This window comes from Halichoerus grypus, chromosome X (genome assembly GCF_964656455.1).
Source record: "Halichoerus grypus chromosome X, mHalGry1.hap1.1, whole genome shotgun sequence".
Taxonomy (NCBI): Eukaryota; Metazoa; Chordata; class Mammalia; order Carnivora; family Phocidae; genus Halichoerus; species Halichoerus grypus.
In genome coordinates this window covers 87,040,233-87,052,498 of record NC_135727.1, presented here as the reverse complement: position 1 = coordinate 87,052,498, position 12,266 = coordinate 87,040,233, and the positions used below count along the sequence as shown (strand labels likewise).

Here is a 12,266-nt window from a genome sequence, read left to right as displayed (position 1 = left end):
TCCCCATGCCAGTTTCCCCAGCACACAGTGTTACGCACTCCGTGTGAGAAACAGAGACTTTATTAGGCACAGAGTGTGACTGCTGGGCAGAGTTACAAGATGGCTGTGGGACTTCCTCCCAGGCTGCAGTAAAGTACTCCAAGGGAAGCAGGGAGAGAAGAGCATGTGTTTTCTCTGCCCTCTCCCTTCAAGGCTGCATGCGGATGGCCCCATCCAGCCGGATGACCTCTCCATTGATGAATGGGTTCTCGATGATGGCTTGTACCAGATGAGCATACTCAGCGGGATCACCCAGTCGGCTGGGGAAGGGCACCTGGCTGGCTAAGAAGTTGCGCACTTTTTCTGGGAGGCTGGTGAGCAGCGGGGTGCCAAATAGGCCTAAACAAGACAGTCAGAATCAGAGGCCCACCCTTCCTTTCATATTTACCTGGTCCCTCCCCACCTTAGCTCTACCTGTGGTACTTCCCAATGCCCAGAAATGGGGGAAGGCTATTGCTGCTTAGCTGGTAGATAGTTTCCCCTCTCAAATGCCCATGAATCCTACCCAATCCCACGTGTGGCAGGGAGGGACTATCTCTACCTGGAGCAATGGTCATCACTCGGATGCCCATGGGAGCCAGATCCCGAGCAATGGGCAGGGTCATGCCCACTATGCCCCCCTTGGAAGCAGAGTATGCAGCTTGTCCAACCTGGAGAAGGAGCAGAGGTCACACGTGGAAGGACCCTAACAAGTCACCAAGGAGGCACAAGCCTTGCCCTCGCCCACACACCTGGCCCTCAAAGGCAGCCACGCTGGCAGTGTTGATGATGACCCCACGCTGGCCTCCCTGGTCTGGCTCATTCTGGCCCATCTCACCGGCCACCAGGCGGATCACGTTGAAGGTGCCGAGGAGATTCACCTGAAAGACCAGCAGAGACATGGTGTAGGGCCTTTTGTCCCCTAAAAGCTTTGGAGGCACCCACAGCCAAATACCTTTTACTCACACCCCTGGGGATCCTCCAAGGCCTTACATTGAGAACTCGCTGGAAGTCCTCCAAGGAATGGGCCTGATTCTTCTTTAAGTTGTATGTCTTTATGGCCACTGCAATGCCTGCACAGTTGACTGCCACATCCACACGGCCAAATTTTTCTTTTGCTAGAGTCAGGGCTGCTTGCACATCCTTCTCTGAGGTCACCTTCAAAGGGAGAGGTGGAGAAAGTATTCATCTCCCAGCACACACACTCACCACTAAACCTGGGCAAGGGGAGCGCAGGTCCAGTCTTTGAGTAACAACAGAACTGCGTAAGCAAGGAGGAGGCCAAAAGAAAACACGAGAGTGGGGCAAAAGTGAAAACGTTAGGTGCTGTAGTGTTCAAAACTGTTTTCAAATCTATACCCTCTTTTGATAAATTCACATACCCCTGCAGATTTCTGTGGACCAGAGCGGTTTCAAGAACTGCTGATATGATGATAAACTAGCTTTTTTGTACCTCTACCTGCTAAGATGATTTCATCAAGCTTTACTTTCTGTAATTTGTTTCATGAAGTTTTTCAACTTTGTAAATATAACATTACAGGGCACAATACGCATTTTCAAACTATACATACCCCCTCCAGGAGATTCTGATATATCCAATTCCCATCCCCACTGCTGGGGATCCAGGCTTTGTACATTCCTTATTGCAGGTGCTCCCACAGTGCTGGACGGAGGGCTCAGGCCAAAAGGGACAAGGAGATGGGTCCACTGTCCACACAGATAGCACCCTTAGGGAAGGGGACCCCACGGGTTCCCAGGCGGGTTTCGGTGACCTCGTGCCCACACTTACATCAGCTGGGGCAAAGGCGCAGCTCTTCCCTAACTTCTTGGCTTGGACCTCCCCATCAGAGTCGGGCAGGTCCAGAAGCACAGCAGTGGCCCCTTGCCCCACCAGTCGCTCTGCTGTGGCCAGACCTAGACCAGAGGCTCCTCCGGTTATTAGAGCAACCAGGCCCTGTGAAGAAAGGAACGGTCAACGGTAGACTGCGCAGACCACCCCCACCCTTTCATCTGCCTGTTCTCCAGGCTTCTGCGACGGAAGCTCCTGTGTTCTCCAGGCTTCTGCGACGGCGGTGTGACCCAGGTGTGTTTCCTCTCCTTCAGGACGGGACCTCCGGCGTCTCATGCCCCGACAGCCCATCCAGTCACCCCCCACACAATAAGCCGCGGAGAGTTGACCTTCACCTCCCGAGCCCAACCGCCGCACTCCCGGGCCTAGACAAGTGTGACTCTTTCTCCCAGCACTGATCTCTTTCCCCCTGGGTCCACGGCCGCGCGGTCCCGGTTGGCGCGGCGGAGCAGCCGGAAGGAGCGAAGCACCCTCTACCTTCACTCCCCGGCACGCCGCAGCCATCTTGCTAGGAACTCTCCGCGGCCAGGACGGGCGGGCGGGCGGGCGCTGATTGGCCGAGGCGGAGGCGTGGGGCGGCGGGGGAGTGGGGGGGGGGGCGCTGAGCACGATTTCGGGGCGTGGCGTCGGCTGCGCGCGCCCCGGGCAGAGAGGGCGAGGCCTCCGCAAGGTGCTGCCGGAGTTCCTTCCCCCGGAGAGAGAACCCGATTGCGGCAGCGCGATACCAGCGACGCTCTCTGCCGGACTCTCTAGCTGATCTCTGGGCAGGCGGCCAGCTCCGCGGGGAGGAGGCGGACAGGAGATTGAGAGTTTTCCTTACTCCTCAGAAAAAGCCTTCGTTCAAGCGTAAACATGGGAGAGACCCCTATATTCCAGGCTGTGTGCGGGTCACTGGGGATACCAAGAGGAATACGAAAAGGTTCATGCCTTCCAGAAGGACACAGTTCAGTTGGGGGAAAAGATAATTATAGTACAGACACAGACAAAGGAAGGGACAGAGAACAAGATTCTGAGACATAGACATAGATATCCAAAGATGGAGATTCTGAGAGCCATCAAAGAGAAATATGTTAGGGAAGAGATTGAGAGGAACAGAGATGCCAGACAGGATCTCAGAGACATGGATGTGGAGAGCCACTAAGAGACAGAGAAGCTAGGAGACAGACATTCTGAGACAGACATTCTTAAGAAGCACAAGCCCAGAGAAGCAAAAACATCTTTCATCAGCTCAGTCTTTTCTCCTGTCCTCTATCTGTGTCAAACCTGTTTTAAATCCCAAAGCCCAAATCACACATTGCCGAGGGGACCTCAACCAGACACCGTCATTTTAGACCCGGCTCTTTGGTCACCCTAGAACATCTTTCAGCCAGCATCCCGATTAGAATCTTGAGCCCACCTAATCTACCTAATCTGACTTCCTCCCTGACTTCTTCCCCAAACCAAGGTCTTCGAGCCATAAATTTAGTCTACATTTTCAGCCCCATTCAGCTTTATGTTTCCTCTATCTGAAGTATCTCCCCACATGCTTTCCCACCCAGAAAGACTTCCCTCCGGGCCTCCTAGTTGTTGATAACCACCACACTCGTGGTCACTATACCATATTCATCAAAGGATTCAGTACAAGATTCACAATCTTTCTGACTACATGCAGTCCTCCCAGCAATTTATAGCACTCTTGGCTGGGCCCAATATGCTCCAGCCACATGGCCTCTTTGTGTTCATCTTTGCATTAGCTGTTCCTTCTGCTTGGAATTCTCTCTCCCCGATGTTCACATGACTGCCTTTTTTTTTTCGTTTTTTGATCATTTAGAACTAAGCTTAAATGTCACCTCCCTCTCCCTGACCACTCAAGCTGTAGACACCTAGTTCTTATCCCATTGTGTTGGAGGAATTTATCGAGGAGGTGACCACTGGTTGACCTGAGCGCTGGAGCCGGCAATGGGTATCTCTGCACCCCTTCCCCTGTCTTTGGAATGTATGCTCTGCCCAATGTTCCCACGGCCAGAGCCATTTCAGGGACACAGCCTTGAGAGAGTAAAATGTTGTTGAGACCATCTGGACTGAACACATGACTGAACCCAGCTAAAGCCTCTATATAAATTTTTAAGATTCCAGTTGGTGGGTGCAGAGATCTACTCATCTTTCAGCTGTCCAAGACAAGCCTTGTATGTAAATTCCCTTGCTTGTTAAATCTGCCACCTACCAATCTGGGGCAGTCTGCCTCTATCTTTGGTCTCTCCATGCTCTCCATGTACAGGGGCCAATTTGTGAGCCAACATATTGCCTATTTGAATTCTCTGCATAGCACTTACAGACCCGTAATCTTTTTTCTAATCTTGGGGCCAGGTGTGTTTTGGAATTCAGATTTTTTTTTTAATTTTACAAAGGAAGACCTACTCTATATTACATAACTCTATATACTGCATATACTCTATACTACATAACTACTGAGAAAGGTCTAGAGCATCACTTACAATTAAACATTAATATTTCTAGAATGAAAAGTGTGAACATTATTAACATTGAGTGTGAATCAAAACTATAGACAGCCTCACATTACTTCAGGTCAGGTTTTGTCACCTAATGGGTTTGGGCTCCAAAGTATGCTTTTCAGAACTTTTGTGTCATGGAATTGTGCCTCAAGGCTTTTGAGCCTTGTCTAACCCAGTCTTATTTGTGTGTGCGTGCATGTGTGTGTTGTGTAGTTCTCTCCCTGCTAGAAGGTAAGCCCCACAGCGGCAGGATGTTGTCTTACTGGTTCACCACTTGGCTACCCAATCCCCAAAGCACTGCCTAGCATGTACTAGACACTCAATACTGATGAATGAATTGATCAATCAGTCAATCAGTCAATCAATCAAACAATCTTGGGAGAATATTGGGGCCCAGCTTCATGATTCCTTCATCTGCTTAACTCCAGGGACCTTCACCTCCTCTTGATTTTAACCACTTCTGTCTAGGCGACATTATTAACCTTGCCATGCCCTGGAATGACTCCCTCACTTCCCTGGCATCTACACACCACCATCTCTCACTCTGAACATGTTGTCCCAGTCATTTTGGCTCTCCTCCCTTCCACACTTCTTTTATCTCCTTGAACCCTGTTATTCCATGGGTCTTTCCATTTTCTTTCCACCTAGCAGCCTCTTCCTACTTTTCTTCTGGCCAGTGTAGACCCTCTCTCGTTCCCCTTCTCTCTTTAACCACTCTTGCTGGCACCCTCCAACCATTTGTCTCTTGACATCCTACTAATTCAACTTCTTCACTTTTCAGCACAGACTCTGAAGCCAGAAGGCCTGGGTTTGAATCTCAATTCCATCATTTACTAGCTGAATGACCTTGGGCAAGTTACTTAACTATTGTGCCTCAGTCTCCTCTTTCATAAAATGGGTATAATCAAAGCACCTATCTTGTAGAGTTGTTAGGAATAAACGAGTGAATGACTATATAAGAAAAAAGGGTACTCAGAGCAGTACCTGGCCTTTAGCAAGAGCTATGTAAATGTTAGCTATTGTTACTCTTCAGAGCAGTGTCTCTTAGCCTTTTTTAGGCTGTGAAAACCTCTGGCAGTCATTAAGCGTCTGCCTTTGGCTCAGGTCATGATCTCAGGGTCCTGGGATCGAGCCCCGCATCAGGCTCCCTGATCAGCCGGGAGCCTGCTTCTCCCTCTCCCGCTCCCCCTTCTTGTGTTCCCTCTCTAGCTGTCTCTCTCTCTGTGTCAAATAAATAAATAAATAAAAAATAAATAATCTTTAAAAAAATAAAAAAATAAATAAAACTCAAATTTTATTATGTTATCATCCTTGTGTTAAACCCTTTCAGTGGTTTCCCCTTGTTTTCGGTGCTCTCCATAGTCTGCTACCTGCTGTCTGACTTCAGTCTGTATAACACTGTACTTTCCAGCAACAATGCACTACTTGATGATGAAATTTGGAAGTTTTTGGGTTTGTGAGCGAATGGCCAAGAAAGAATTCTTGAGAAATTTTTGGTGCAAAAAGGCGATTTTATTATAACATGGGGACAGGACCTGTGGGCAAAAAGAGCTGCACTGGGATTGTGAGGAGTGACTGATTATATAGTTTTTAATTAGTGGGGGTTAGGGATAGCATAAGTCTTGAAGGAATTTGGAAGCAAGGCTTTCAGGACCTTGAGTGGCTAGCTGCTGTTAAGATAAGGTTACTTTTAGAAGACATACAAATGGCCAACAGACACGTGAAAAAATGTTCCACATCACTCAGCATCAGGGAAATACAAATCAAAACCACAATGAGATACCACCTCACACTAGTCAGAATGGCTAAAATTAACAAGTCAGGAAACAACAAATGTTGGCAAGGATGTGGAGAAAGGAGAACCCTCTTACACTGCTGGTGGGAATGCAAGCTGGTGCAGCCCCTCTGGAAAACAGTATGGAGGTTCCTCAGAAAGTTGAAAATAGAGATACCCTATGACCCAGCAATTGCACTACTAGATATTTACCCAAAGGATACAAACATAGTGATCCGAAGGGGCACCTGCAACCCAATGTTTAAGCAGCAAAGTCCACAATAGCCAAACTATGGAAAGAGTCCAGATGTCCATCAACAGACGAATGGATAAAGATGTGGTATATATATATATATACACAAACACACACACACACACACACACACATACAATATTTAAAAAAAGAAGGCTTACCATTTGCAATGACGCGGATGGAACTAGAGGGTATTATGCTAAGCGAAATAAGTCAATCAGAGAAAGACAATTATCATATGATTTCACTCATATGTGGAATTTAAGAAACAAAACAGAGGATCATAGGGGAAGGGGGGGAAAATAAAATAAGGCAAAATCAGAGGGGGAGACAAACCATAAGAGACTCTTAGCTATAGGAAGCAAACTGAGGGTTGCTGGAAGGGTGGTGGGTGGAGGGATGGAGTAACTGGGTGATGGGCATTAAGGAGGGCACGTGATGTAATGAGCACTGGGTGTTATATGCAACTGATGACTCACTGAACTCTACCTCTGAAACTAATAATACACTATATGTTAATTAATTGAATTTAAATAAAATAAAAATTTTAAAAGATAAGGTTATTTTAGTCTTTAATAAAATGGAAACATTAAGGCACTAAGGCAGCCATGAGTTCCTTGAGTAAGGTCACGCTCTGTATGTTTCTGGTATCTATCAGTGGGATGTAAGCTGTAAGGAGATTTAATTTAAGCTACATTTCTCTTGCCTTTGTTTCCCTCATCAATACCACCCACAGTAGTGCTGTTGCCAGATGAGATACAGGGTGCTCAGTAATTAAATTTGAATTCGGATGAACAAATAATTTTTAGTATAAGTATCTACCATGCAATATTTGGGACATACTTATATTAAAATTATTTGTTACTCATCTGAAATTCATATCTGAGTGGGTATCCTGTATTTTCCTTTGCTAAATCTGGCAACCCTACCCCACAGATAACACCCAAGATACCACTGGCGAGATACCCCTTATCAGGCTCCCACAGTTCTGTATGACCACCTCTGAACCAATACTTACCCTCCTGAGAGAACAGGGATCTCTTCCTCTTTTTTTTTTAAGATTTTATTTGTTTATTTGAGAGAGAGAGAGAGCAAGATCAGGGGAGCAGAGGGAGAGGGAGAAGCAGGCTTCCCGCTGAGCAGGGAGCCCGACGTGGGGCTCGATCCCAGGACCCCGGGATCATGACCCAACCGGAAGGCAGACGCTCAATCATCTGAGCCACCCAGGCTCCCCTCTTCCTCTTTTTTTTTTTTAAAGAGTTATTTGTTTATTAGAGAGAGAGAGAGAGAGAGCATGCACGAGTAGGGAGAGGAGCGTAATGCATAAGTGTTGGAAATCATCTTGAAGGGTTGAGCCAGATAGCCTTACTGGGTACATCAAGTTTTTTTTTTTTTTTAAGTTTGATAGACAACAAAATACGAAATTTAAAACAATTATACAAAACAGAAGTAACATAATTTCAAACTGTGTGATGGTTCTACATCAAGACACTAGGTCTGAAAGTAGCCAGCTGAAATATCTATTGGCACTTATTCCAACTTAGGGGAGAAAGTTTCTCTTTATGAAGGCAAACCCAGAGTCATGTATGCCTCCTGGACATCTCTGCTTAAAGTGGCCATGAACACGGGATAGTGAATACTGCAAGAGCACACTGAAAAAATTAACTGAGTGTATTTGGGAAGATACAGTGCAAGTATAAACATGAAGCAACACCTGATGAACTTTTTGCAAAACAGCAAAACTTCAAAGACATTTTAAAACAGTATTATTAGAGGCACTTGGGTGGCTCAGTCGGTTAAGCGTCTGCCTTTGGCTCAGGTCATGATCCCAGAATCCTGGGATGGAGCCCCGCGTCGGGATCCCTACTCAGTGGGGGAGCCTGCTTCTCCCTTTCCCTCTGTCCCTCTCCCCTGCTCGTGCTCTCTCTCTCTCTCCCAAATAAATAAGATCTTTTATAATTAAGAAAATAAAAATAAAACAATATTGCTATCTCAAAGAACTGTTTGGAACCAAACGTGCTATTGATAATATAGTCCGTAAGTTTGCAAATTCAGAGGCCATGCATTTGGATAAGAATCCAAAGTCAGTTAATAGTTCAGATGAAAGAAAGACTTTTGTGAATTCTGAACCTCCTAACCCTTTAGAAAAAGCAACTGAAAATTAATTTGTCCTGGGATCATAATGAGTTTGTTTCTGAAAGGCCATAATCAAAAGAAGAGGTTTCCTCCTTCCACAAGGGCTTGGGAAATGCAGACAAGGGCTTTGTCTTTCCACAGAAAAGAGAGAGGCAACAGTGAGAAAAAGGTATACAGGCGTAGTCTGGTCATCTTGGGAAAGCGGTCTCATCAGATGTCATCTCCTTCAATTCCAGGAAATCTTTACTTTCAGGTCACCAGATGGTGTGCAGGTCAAGGTTTGGTGCTTTGTTCAGATGCATCACATGAATCTAAGTGTCTATTCCCTGGAGTTTGGCAGCATAAGGGTTGGTTTGAAGTTCCCCATAAGGGCCTTTTCAGCGAGGTTGAAGAGTCTTTCTGGAGGTGCCTTTCCAACATATGAAATCTCCAGGTTGCAAGGTGTGATGCTTAAGGTTATCATTTCCCAAGAGTGCACTGTGAAAAAATTGCTCTAGCAAAGCACAGTTTTTTTTTTAAAGATTTTATTTATTTATTTGACAGAGAGAGACACAGCGAAAGAGGGAACACAAGCAGGGGGAGTGGGAGAGGGAGAAGCAGGCTTCCCGCGGAGCAGGGAGCCCGACGCGGGGCTCGATCCCAGGACCCCGGGAACATGACCTGAGCCGAAGGCAGACGCTTAACGACTGAGCCACCCAGGCGCCCCAAAGCACAGTTATTTTTAACAGAAGCAATTAGGCCTTCACAAAATGACAGTACCAATGACAGTGCTTTTGGCCAAAGTATTTGGAGGGTTGCTACAACTCATGCCAATTGAGTCTTAATAGTGACACTAGTTCATGTGACTAACTGAAGACTAGGGATGATAATGCACAGTGAAAGCAAACAGCACACACTTGTTGAAGCACCTGACCAGTAAAATGGGTTCCCTGATCACTCTGAAGTTAGAGAGGGGTTCCTCAGGTAGGGATAATCATTTCTCACAGAAGCAGCAGTGGCCTGTCTACAAGAGAAAGCTTTAGTCCAGTGAGAAAACATGCAAACCCTGACTAAAACATATTGATATCCATGAGATGGGGAAGCGGTATGAAATCCATTTGTATGAACAACTTTCCCTGATTTTTTTTTTTTTTTTTTGCACTGACGTAGTGTATGAGACCCTCCTCCCCACCCTCAGGCTACTTTTGACGTTGCAATACACAGCGGGGTTTTAGCAGCTGGAAACCAGAAGGAGCATAGGAAGCCCCCGCCTCCCTCTCCTATGTGTCTTACCCCTGCGTGCTCTTCCTGGATAGCACCAGTCTCCCCAGCTGCGAGGTGAGACAGGACGGGAAAGAGGTCAGCGCCCCGGCTGCTTGCCCTCTGGCCTCTGGCGGGGCTTGGAGAGTTCAGCAAATGCCCCCTCACGTTCCTATGGCAGACACTGGGGAATGAAGGGCTGGCTGTTCCTGCGCTCAGGCAACATCCTGGAAAGCAGGGCCTCGTGGGGAAGAAACGTGGTTGCCAAGCCTCAACCAGTGACTGGATTTTTCAGCCGGTGTTTGCCACCTCTCAACCTCCCTTCAAACTCTACCACAAAGGCTGTGTCCTTGAAGGCCTCATCCTAGTTGGCAATAAGGCAAGGAAGGGGCTGAACAAGAGCACTCGCACAGGTGCTGTCCCGACAGCCCCTTCCCTCCCCTGTCTTCCCCCCGGCTGCTCACACAGCAGCGCTGATGGCTCAGCCATCGGGCACACGCACCCTTCCCTAGGCCCTCTTCACCACCACCAGCTCCCCCACTGCAGTCTCAGTGGTGACCACCAAAGAACACAATCTCCAAGCAACTTGGCATCCAGTTTATACTGAGCCTTACCCCTGTGTGGGTCAATAACAGTGTTCCCATGAGACCTTCTTAGCACTTAGGAATATGAGCTGGTCAGGAGGCAGGGGAAAATGGGCTTCTTCTCCAGGAACCTGGTCAAAAGTTAGCTTTACCCCCAGAAACTCTAAATACTGTCTGAGCACTCACTCTGCAGAGCTCGGCTCGGAAACGTGCAATCAGAACTCTTTGGTGACATTCAACGAAAAGGCAACATCTTGACTAGGCAGATACACTCCAGGGGAAAGAGCAAAACAGAAGGCGTGAACAAGGGGAAAAGACAGAGAAGACACTGAAAAGAAACAGGCCAAAGGGCAGGGCAGACAGGAACAGAAAACCTGGACCACAATGCAAAACACCAGCTCAGGCCAGTGCTCCACCTTCTCTATTCATTCCAGAAATATTAGCCTGGAGCAAGGGGGAGGGGAGGAGTAGGAGCAGTGTTTGGTAACAAAAATAGAAGGTTGGGTGAGAAAATAGGAGACAGGAGATGGCATTCTGATGAGCATGAAGTGACCGGGGCAATGACCAGCAAGATAGGAGGCACCTAGGGACCCCGTGAGGCACCAACTCTACAGCCCCGTGTTTCTAACGGAGAAGCCAGGGTCTGACCACCTTCACCTGCCCTGTCTGCAGCAGCACCTCTGGCTCAGACAGTGAGCAATAGAGAGTACATCCCACTTCATCTATACCTTCAGGAGTGAGCTCTGCAAATAAGTTCACCTTGGGGTTTAGGGCACTGGGCAGGACTCCGGCCTCCAAGTAGCTGATGAGTCCCCTCAGGGCCTATAAGAATCGGTCTGCCAGCATATCTGGACAGTCAGCCTCCTCCTGGGCCAAGGGGAAGATGATGTTGGTGAGCTGGCTGGCAGTGAGGTGGCCCAGAGCCCGAGTGGACTTGCATATGGCCTTGAGGATCTTGAGGCACAGAGACTGGCAGCCTAAATCGTCCTGGTCTAAAGCCCGTAGGTGTGCCCTCTCTGCAGGACCCTGGCTCAGCCACCGTAGGTTGCCATACGGTGCTAGCTGGTGTGGTCTGGCTACCAAGACGGTGTCGCCAAGAGTCCCTGATGGCAGGAAGTCAATGACAAGATCCCTGTCACGCTCATACTGCACTTCCAAAGTCAGGGCTTCTGGGGGTGGTGCTGGTCGGATCACATTAAGAAGTTTCTCCTCCAGGGACACGCAGAGTCGTGACTTCTTCAAGTCTACCTGGCCCTTCCCGGCCAATGGCTTGGGCCGGGGCGGGAAGAATGTACCCGTGTCAAAGGCTGAGGAGTCTGTGAGAAGGGTCTGCAGGGACCGGCTCAGGCCTGTCTTCGTGTCCTTATTCAGCAATGGGGGGCCGAGGGGGGGAGGGGAAGCCCATCCAGTTCCGTTCTTCCCAGCTCCTTCCCCCCCTCCAATGGCTTAGGCGGGTGGGGCTTAGGGGTACCGATTGCCCTATCGTACATCTGCTTAACTGCCAACATGGCCGCTCCACCCACCCCCAGCACCAGCCGGTCACTTGGAGAGCACAAAATCAATGGCTGTGCCAATGCCATTGTCATCCTTCTTGCCTTTGCGCTCACCAGAGCCTGCTCTCGCTCACGGGAGATGGAGGCAAGACAGAAGTCTCCATCAGTGTAGCGAAGCTCTAGACCCTGGCGCAGCAGGGCCCAGTAGAGACTGAGCACCACCTCTCAGCTCCGCTGGGGTATGGGGGACAGGCAGGGGCTGGGCGTCAAGCCACGGACTGCGCACGCGCGCGCACGCACGTGCACTACCACTCCGCAGGATTCGCCTTTCGCCCGGTACTTCTCCCGGGGTCACCCACCAACATGGCCCCTTCACTTCCGGGATACGACGTTGCGCATGGAGTTGAGGGGAGGGACTCAACTTTCCC

The 12,266-nt window shown here is 48.6% G+C and overlaps 1 protein-coding gene and 1 pseudogene across 1 annotated transcript; both read right to left on the bottom strand.

Annotated features, from left to right (window-relative positions):
• Positions 1-42: 42 nt before the first annotated feature.
• On the bottom strand, positions 43-2,432 carry HSD17B10 (hydroxysteroid 17-beta dehydrogenase 10). The gene is made up of 6 exons (XM_036111728.2): positions 2,345-2,432; positions 1,808-1,972; positions 1,012-1,176; positions 771-899; positions 581-689; positions 43-378 (listed from the first exon to the last, which is right to left on the bottom strand). Exons 1-6 carry the CDS (start codon positions 2,369-2,371, stop codon positions 188-190), a joined length of 786 nt encoding a protein of 261 aa, XP_035967621.1. The 5' UTR covers positions 2,372-2,432; the 3' UTR covers positions 43-187.
• A 7,600-nt stretch (positions 2,433-10,032) lies between these two features.
• LOC118547936 (mitochondrial dynamics protein MID51 pseudogene) lies at positions 10,033-11,853 on the bottom strand (annotated as a pseudogene).
• Positions 11,854-12,266: the final 413 nt, after the last annotated feature.